Raw genomic sequence first — 9641 nt, 5'->3', positions numbered from 1 at the left:
GCGGAGCGGCGCGGTGCGGTGGGAGGCGGCAGGACGGGGGGAGGGGTTACCTGCATCCTGCCAGCCGAACTCTGGAAGCCTGCCTGAATACCCGTATTTTCCGGCGTATAAGACGACTGGGCGTATAAGACGACCCCCGACTTTTGAGAAGATTTTCAGGGTTTAGAAAGTCGTCTTATACGCCGGAAAATACGGTAGTACTGCTGATTTGCACCTTATGTCAGATTTCATAGCAGGGAAAATATTTCATTTTTTGTATTAGAAACCTCACCTAAATAAAAACTTCCAGTGTTGGAGCATTCACCGCTTCTGGGGGCAGGTCGTTCCACTGGTTAATTGTTCTAATTGTCAGGAAGTTTCTCCTTAATTCTAGGTTGCTTCTCTCTTTGATTAGTTTCCATCCGTTGCTTCTTGTCCTGCCTTCAGTAAGATAAAGTTCAACATTCTATCAATAATAGAATATCTGAACCTATTATATTTCCCATATTTGTAGATCTTGGATGATGGGGGAGATCTGACTCATTGGGTTTATAAGAAATATCCCAATGTATTTAAGAAGATCAGAGGCATTGTGGAAGAGAGTGTGACAGGTGTGCACAGGTAACAAAGAAGAACTTCTTTGTCTCTGTTCTTTAAATATGATGTTTTAGCTATGTTGGGGCCTATTTATTTCTGTTTTGTAAGCACAAAATTCAGTAAAGCTCACTATCACAAAGCCTTATAGACTAATAGCTCATGACAGGAGTGAGAAACAGGTGAAATAAAGCTATAGAAGAATGGTAGAATGATGTTAAGACAATATGCACATTTTCTTCTTACTTATTTCCCTATTAATACATGGAACTAGTTCTTTTATCTTTAAGATAAAAATGAAGAAGCTCTTCCTTTTAATTACTTATTTACCACATTTTTGGGTTTATGAAGAAGAAAAGTAGTTAGCATGTTCAATTTAATATTCTCTTAACTTAGAAATGGTTGGAGGTACTCTACTATGTTCACATTTAATTCTTTTTTACTCCTGTTTTCTTTCTCTTACAGTTTTAGTACTAAATGTATGTGGGAAATGCAACCTGTTCTAAGTTTCCAGTAGTAACTCAGGGATGAATTGACAAGCATAAGACATTGTTTTATACCACATCTGACAATAGTGTCAGTTAGTTCAGTATCATCTACACTGGACTTTAGCCAAGGAAGAATATCTACAGCAGTATCTACAAATACAAAAGACTAAATAATTGTGTTATCACTGAGCTGTTACTCAAAATTGAATTAATGGATAAAGAGTATGTTTCCTTGGGTGATGGCTGTGTTTGCTTCCCTTAAGGTAATGCAGCTATTCTTTCATAAACTCGATATAATTGGCATTAACAAAGATTTTCTTTAGATATTTGCTATTACTATCACTATTACACATATCACTGTGTTCATTGAAGCTTTACTTATATGGGACTAAATAAATCTTGAAGATTTCATAATTCTTCCCTATTCTGATCTTTTAAAAGTAAGAACTCTGTGCATATCTAAATGAGAATTTGTTAAGGAGCCTATCTATTGCTGCTACTTAAAGCTTTGCTTCTAACCAAAAACTGTAATAATGTCTCTTTCTGATCATTGCGTTTCTCAACTGATTTTTAATTAGAGAGCTCATATCTGGGCTGCAGAAATTCAAATGACCTCTAGATAACAGCAGAATGGTGTAGAAAAATGTAACTGTTGGCTGCTGACTAATGGTTATCCAAATATTTGAAGCCAAGATCATCGTACTTTAATTTGGAAAAATTCCATCCCCTCCCCACTTCTTTTTTCAGATTGTACCAGTTATCAAAAGCTGGAAAACTCTGCGTTCCTGCCATGAATGTAAATGATTCTGTCACCAAACAGAAATTTGATAACTTGTATTGTTGCAGAGAGTCCATCTTGGATGGGTGAGTTTGGACTGAGGGGGAAAAAATTGAACATTCAGCTTTTGTGTCACATCTTTATGTTCAGTTTTATGCCAGAGGTTAAATCATTACACTGCTGTGATACATAGTGACTGAAAATTTTACTTTATTGAAGAATCTAAGAGAATTGTGTTTTCAAAATGGGTTGCTTTGTTTTCTGTAGTCTAAAGAGGACAACGGATGTTATGTTTGGAGGCAAGCAAGTAGTAGTGTGTGGCTATGGTGAGGTGAGTATTAGAAGTGATCCATAATCTTAATGTCCTTTTATGAGCTCTCATGAGTACAAGCAAATAGCTAGCTTTGTGTAGCCTTCATTATTTGTTGTATTCATTATCTGCCTTTTACTAGTAATACTTTCTTGCTTGCTTAAATAAAAGCACAATTAGCAAGCAATTGTGTTGTAACAGAAAATGATGTATCTAATTGTAAGCCACTCAGAATAATTGCAAGTGCTATCAGTGAGTATTTTTACATCACTACAATTAATAATGTATGCAAAACACATCAATTATATTCAAGATAATCTTAACATGTGAATGGAATGTATTATTTCAACATGGTTCCATATGAATGGCAATGTGGAATTCTGCACATTTTTAAAATTTTACAACAGCAGCCTATATAATAATTCTTGGCCAGTAGTGCAAGTGATTGTTTATGCAAGAGACTTAACAGCAAGAGGAATCTGGAATTCTTTCTAGCTGTTCAAAATCAGTATTAAAATGGTTCCTTTCCCTTTCCTTCCCTTCCCCTTTCCTTATACAGCAAAAATTAGTGTGTATTTTTCCTCAAAGTGTGAGTCTTCGTTATATGATTAAACTGATAATTGTCATAAGCTAGGCCTTAGTAATAAACTGAGCAGAGGAAGCATTTTCATATGTGATAATTTCTTGGCCACATTTTATTTTCTCTCCTGTTTCTTCTCTGTATTGTGGTATAATATTTCCCAACTCAGAAAATAAATCTGCTTTAAATATTTTAGGTTTTTTTTTCAAAGTTGACAGCGAGGAAGCTTTTTTTTATTGAGAAGTATGGTGATATCCAAGATATTTACGGTTTGTAAAATGAGAATATAAAGTATGCACATTCCCCAGGTATGCACACAGTGGCTAATCCCTTTAAAATAAACAATTTTTTTTAAAAAAAAATCATGTTTGGAATCAAGTGCAAACGTTATCAATTCCTGTTATAATTGCATCAATCATACATTTAGCTAGTAAATAGTAGTAGTGCAGCCATGAGTAAAAGAATGGATAGAAGTAACATCTTCATGCCATACTAACAGGAAGAATACTATTAAGGGGGAGGCTACAAGTTACTCCTGAGTATTTTTGCTACCAGTCCATCAATGTTCATTAGTTAATACACCAATTATACACATTTGAATTTTAGTGTAGAAATTTCAAATCATAAGTTACCTACTGTTGCTTTTGAGGTAGACAAGACATTGTTTTCCAGCTTCTGATTTTGTGTTTACATTTGGGTACCGCAGGTTGGAAAGGGATGCTGTGCAGCTCTGAAGGCTCTGGGAGGAATTGTTCATATCACAGAGATTGATCCCATCTGTGCCCTTCAAGCCTGGTAAGAGATGAGCTGTTACAAGCATTATTCTCTGACAGCATTCTTTATCACTTTTGATTGTTCTTCTGGTGACCGCTTCTGAAGGTTGAAGTGAAACTGATTATTAAAGGTTCTTCTATCTAGAACTTGAAATCAAAGCTATCCTGCAGTAGATATGCGCTCCTGTATTAACTTTTTAAGGGCTTTGTGATTAATATTGTTCCTGAAGAACTGGTGCACAGCTTGACGGAGGCCTTGGTCACCATTTGGAACAAGAGGACGGCTACAACTTAGGATTGAATTGTGGCTTTTCCATCCTGTAAACAAAGGAGTAAAATTAAATGCAGCCCATTACTGTAATATAAATGTAATACAATTCTTCATCACTGAAGATGGATCCTAAGGAAAGGGTTAAGTCCATCTCTTCTAAATAGAAGGGCGCTCATAAAAGCTCTTCCTGCCCCATAGGATACCAAAGCCATTCTGACCAACCATCTTCAAGTTGATCAGTGGGGCAATAATAGGCAAACACAAGATGCTATTTGGCAGCTGAAGTTTAAAATATGGGGGAAAAAGTAATGCTGTCAGAGCCAGCCCAATCTGTTAGCCAGAAAGGCTGGGCCAAGCTAAAAAAAAATGAGAGCCTCCTGATGCAAAGCAAAGGCAAATGACAGCACCAGCAACCAATCTACCAGCAAGAAATTGGTGGTACAACCAGATTCCTGCTATATAACCAAGGTCAAGTCCATTTCTACCTAGATTCTCTCTCTCCTCTCCCCCTCCCCAATAATGGATGCAGCATATACAAGGCTCTTAAGAAGCTACTTCAGATATGCTTTAGAAGGATTTTTTAATGTTTATATTATATTTTTTTTAAATCTCACCTTTAATATTTTTATAAATAACTCAAGTCTGTGAAGGGCTGGTAATTTGTCTCCTTCGAAAGAGAAGATCAAGGAAGAGTACATGATCCACTATTTGCAGATCGGTTAGAATAGGGGTGTCAAACTGCCGGCCTGTGGGCCGAACGCGTCACGAGGAAACCACACCCACCCCATTGCCGGCAATGGGGAAAAAGTTCCTCTCAGACCGTCCTGGCTTGTTTTCCCAAACAAAACGCCAGCAGACAGGAACGGCAAACCAACAACAATTTTATTCAAAGTTGTAGTAAAGTTAGCTCTGGGAGTTGCTTTCTCGCAGCGTGCTTTGTATCCCATCAGCCCCGCCCATCCCAGGCCCGCCCCGCCCAATACCACCCCCATAGTCAGCCAGTCCCTCCAGCGAAAACACCTGGGGATTGTCAGGCCCAGCGTCCGTTCAACCCCGCCCCATCGGCCCTGCCCCCTCAGCCCCATTCAGCTGCTCGCCGCCCGAAAGATGTCCCAGCGCCCGTGCAGGCCAGCGTCCATCCTGCTACACGCCCCACGCATCGGTAGGCTGGCGCCGTCCGCCCGGCAGACTGTAGCCCGGCGCCGCCCGATGACGTCCCGACGTTGTCGTCCCGACGGCAGGGGAAACGGAGGGAGCACCACCGCACGGGACGTGCGGAAACGCCAGCTGAGAGCCAGAGAGGCAGGCGAGGAGACGGAGAGGCCCCCATCCGGACCGGCACAGCAAGGAGCGGCGATTTCAGGCCTGACAGTTCCAATATGTCACGCGACGTCGCAAATTTGACATGTCTGGGTTAGAAGATGTATTTATATTTAGATGATTTAGCATATCCAGCCAGCAAGAAGTAGAAGCGCCCTTTCAGCACGACAGTTGACTTGATAAGAGGCAGTTACATCAACAGCTTTAACAACAGTACTAGACATTTTATAGGGAGGCAGTCTAGGAATAATTAACCACCTTTCTTATATATATTATAAAATAAATAAGTCCATCTGTACAGATGCAGCTTTGGGGTATCCAGTGTTACAAAAATGGTTATAACAATTATACTGACTTATGCTGGGAGTAGTGCTAGGTAAAATGTCCTTTACTGTCAGCTTCATCTTGGGTAACTAAGAATAGTTAGGCTTTATCATGAAATATTTTTCTAGCTATCAGAAAAGATGGACTCAACAGTCCCACTGTACTGGAGGTGAATAAAGTTAGAGAAAATCCAAACATCCAGGTTCAAAATACACATTGTACTGCTGTGCTTTTATTAATGGCTTTACATTGTTCTTCTATTTCCCATGTATTCTCTGCCAGTGGCAAGTCTTAGTACTGTGAAATATTTCATGAAATAGAAGTAGAAATGTACTCATTTGAAGTCAAGGCATGCAACTGGAGGGAGGGGGTTTCTTCCATAGAATAGGAAGAAGTGTTAGACTCTACTTTCCAGCTAGTGGAGGTGGGTTATCCTTTCTGTTGGATCCATCTTCCAGTTACAAAGGTACTTCGTAGTACAATAATTATTTAATAGGTGTGGCTATTTAACTTTTCTGCAGTTATTTTTTAATAGAATGGAATGTAACTTGGATTCTAGAAAGTACTCAGATCATGCTGAGTATCAAACCCCTGACTTGCATACTATGCTTTTAGGAATGTCATATACTTTATTTGCTCTTTTTTCATAGCTGGCAAAATACTCTTTTATGCGAACAGTGTTTGAGTATTGCATATCTAGTGTACACAAAAGCAATCAAGTAATATCAGTCTTAATCTGATATTAGCTGTTCTGGGCTACTTTGGTTTATTTATTCTATTGCTACTGTTTCAGACAATGTCAGTCAATGAAATCTATCAAATGGATTACCAAATTGTGAAAAGGAAAATGGCACTGGTCACTGAGAATTGGAAGTAATTCACCGTTGGGCATGTGGGAATCTGTGTGCCCCATGAATATTTGTCATCTTTTGCTCTTTAAAACATAGCAATACAAATTGGTTTGGATTCTTTGACTGTATTAATAAGAACACACCTAGTTCTTATTAATACTGGAACTGTATTACAAATGTACCTGAAGAATTCCTTTACATTTCAATAACGGTGAAATTATTTTTATTGATCTCTCTGAAAATGTCTTTGTATCAACTTATTTATGAAATAAGTTAGTGATCTAAGCAACAATTTAAGAATAGATATATTCAGTTATGTTGCAATATTGACAATGAGTTTTTAATTTATTCAATTTTGAGAAGTTGGTTAGATGGACAGATTGTTCATCCTATTGTTTTGCAGTGCTTTGACCAGTGTTCCTTTATTTTTTCATTTCTGTGTGGTAGCATGGATGGATTTCGAGTAGTGAAACTCAATGAAGTAATTCGACAGATGGATGTAGTCATAACCTGCACAGGTAAAGCATTCTGAAAAGGACAAGTAGTGTGCCTGTTTTAAGTTCACGTTATTTCCCAGCAGTGAAATTTTAAAATTCTGATTTTCTATTTTTAGATGGTTAAAGATTAGACTTCCCTCCTCAAAGCTCAATGTTAAAATAATGTAAGAATCTTCAAAGTGTTGGAACATATTGATTATATAACTTGGTGTTTTGTTCTATATGTAAGATTAGAATTAAAAATTTAGGGACATGCAAAGAAAAATAGGATAGCTAAAGTAAATCACCAGCTTGCTTTAGATGCCTTTTTTCAATGTAGGGAATAAGAATGTGGTGACAAGAGAACATTTGGATCGAATGAAGAATAGTTGCATTGTATGCAACATGGGACATTCCAACACTGAAATTGATGTGGTGAGTATTTATTATCCTTGGTTTCCCTTTTCTCTTCTCCCAATGAAATATTGTAGATGAACCTCTCTGAATGTTTCCTTTCTCAGGCTAGTCTTCGTACCCCAGAACTTACATGGGAGCGGGTACGTTCTCAGGTGGATCATGTAATCTGGCCTGATGGCAAGCGAGTTGTTCTACTAGCTGAGGTATGTGTAGAAAGATTCAGGTATGTCTTAAACTGCTTCTCAAGATTCAAGATAGTGAAAAATAGCATGGTGTGTTACCTAGCTATAAATCATTACACATAAGAATAAATGGTTCTGGCAAACAGTTAAGGAACTGAAACAAAAAGCTATTTTTTTCTGTACAATTCAGGGTATTTCGGTTATGCAGAAATGTAAAGCCAATAAGATTAATGTGGATATGAATGTCTTATTCCTAGATTGTGCAGCTCTTTTGGGTTCAGCTAATCTTAACATCTGAAATTGATTATTTTCCCAATGAGTTAATTTCCTCACATCTAAACTATACAGAGATATTAGTTTTTCAGGATTTAAAAGATTTAAGATATTATCTAATAAGTTCAGATCAGCTTCACATTTCTTGTCAGTAGGCATTTGATAAAGTAAATTGAAACTAAAGTATTGTCCTCAGTTTTAATGTCTCTAATCCATGTTTACCCTTTGCAGTTATCTCAGAGGTATTTTGTTTTGTTTTTAACATAGGGGCGACTTCTCAATCTAAGCTGTTCAACTGTTCCTACTTTTGTCCTGTCCATCACGGCTACCACTCAGGTATTCAGTTGCCAATACTTAACTTAGACTCTTTGCCTTATTCTACATTTGCAATGTATTGATTGTGAAGAAAGACAATAGAAGAAATTTATACATAATATAGATTATCTGTATTAGCATACATATGAAACATATACATTCTGCAGCAGTCACCAAAGAATAACTTTCCTACAATTCAGGCTTTGGATATAAATGTTTAGCTACAATGAAAGCATGAAAAATAAGTAAGGTGACTGAAAAGCAAGTGAGTAACTGCAGGAAGCAGAATTTGCTGGTTGTTGAAAACCCCACCCATTATTTGAAAAGGGTGCAGCTTTCTTTTTATTTATTTATTAAATGTGATGTATTTCTTTCTGAATTTTCCCCTGTCCCTGCCCACATGTGTATCAGGTGTTCTCCAGTACAGGAGACGGAGACTCCACCAATGGGTTTCCTTAGTCTGCCTGCTCTTGAGACCAAGTATCCAAAACTTGTCACGCCCCCTCCTACCGGTAATCCAGTCTTAACTTGGTCTCCGCTCTTGATGACTCGTTTTGGCTTGGCTCTCAGCTAGATCAGGTTAGACATTAATAATCCATTGGTGAAGTCTCCCACAAATATTGGCTATTCCTAAAAAATTTAATACTAACTTTAGGGATTAAACACCTTTCCTCAGGCTGTTAGCAGCTTGTGGGAAGCGAGGGGTGAGAGGGGGGGGTAGAATTTTCCTTCCTCCGTCTCTCCCAAATCGCGTTTAGTGGGGGGGAGGTAGAAGGGCAACAGAGACAACTTGTTGACCCTCTCCTCCACCTGCCCAGTTTTCTCCCTTAGGGCACAGTAACTGCCCTAGCTTTTCCCTGGCCTTTTCAGGTCTGTTGGGGGCCCGTTTAGCCGTCTGAAAAGTTGCGGCCGCCATTTTGGCTGCAATTTCGGCGGCATACTCTGCGAACAAAAACATCTCAAATTACTTTCAGGCTGCCTTCAGAGACAGCTTACAGGGCCCCGTTAAATCCTGACTCTCCTCAGGCCATTTTCAGGCTGATCGGAGCCCATTTGGCTGCTCGGAAAGTTGCGGCCGCCATTTTGGCTGCATTTTCGGTGGCCGATTTCTCTCCAAAAGTTTTTCCACATCCTTTCCTATCTGGCCTCGAGGTTTCCTTCAGGACAATTCTCCAGGTTCCAGATAGTTCCTCACTCTCCTCAGGCCCTTTCAGGCTGATCGGAGCCTTTTTCAACTGAACGAAGAGTTGCGGCCGCCATTTTGGCTGCAGTTTTCGATGGCCGATTCCCTTCACGAATCAGGGAACTATCACAGCCTCGACTGATTTCATTCAGGCAACGATCCTCCTGGGCCCTCGTTGCCTACAGGGTTGCTATCCGGCCCTGCAGGTTGTAGGAGGCCTGTTTTAGCCTCAGGTGTAATTGCGGCCGCCATCTTGAAGGCAGTTGTGGCCACAAGATAGCCCTCGTATAGCGGGGTCTCCTAGGCTCTATATCATTGATAATTTAGTAGGATTAGTGTTTTTGGAGCCCTTTTCAGCCTCAGCAACGCTACGCCCGCCTTTTTGCGGATAGGCGCCCGGCAATTGGCAGCCTCTTTCGGGCCTGTGCTGAGGGTGTGGCAAGGCTGAGGAGTCATTGAAAGGGCGCATAAGGCGTCCATTCCAGGCAGGATCTACCTTCACCCCGGTAGTCGCCATCATTAAATTG

The 9641-nt window shown here is 39.5% G+C and overlaps 1 protein-coding gene across 2 annotated transcripts in view; it reads left to right on the top strand.

Annotated features, from left to right (window-relative positions):
- AHCYL1 (adenosylhomocysteinase like 1) overlaps positions 1–9641 on the top strand; it is a 50967-nt gene that overhangs the window by 34976 nt on the left and 6350 nt on the right. For both annotated transcript variants that reach the window (XM_015814605.1, XM_015814604.1), the window contains exons 7-14: positions 494–600; positions 1809–1925; positions 2107–2170; positions 3436–3524; positions 6716–6786; positions 7085–7179; positions 7266–7364; positions 7884–7952. In XM_015814605.1, coding sequence (XP_015670091.1) covers positions 494–600; positions 1809–1925; positions 2107–2170; positions 3436–3524; positions 6716–6786; positions 7085–7179; positions 7266–7364; positions 7884–7952 — 711 coding nt within the window. The remainder of the gene's footprint in view (positions 1–493; positions 601–1808; positions 1926–2106; positions 2171–3435; positions 3525–6715; positions 6787–7084; positions 7180–7265; positions 7365–7883; positions 7953–9641) is intronic.

Source organism: Protobothrops mucrosquamatus, unplaced genomic scaffold, assembly GCF_001527695.2.
Source record: "Protobothrops mucrosquamatus isolate PMUCROS unplaced genomic scaffold, P.Mucros_1.0 scaffold267, whole genome shotgun sequence".
Classification (NCBI taxonomy): Eukaryota; Metazoa; Chordata; class Lepidosauria; order Squamata; family Viperidae; genus Protobothrops; species Protobothrops mucrosquamatus.
The sequence above is the reverse complement of the archived record's forward strand: the minus strand, read 5'-3'. Positions and strand labels throughout refer to the sequence as shown.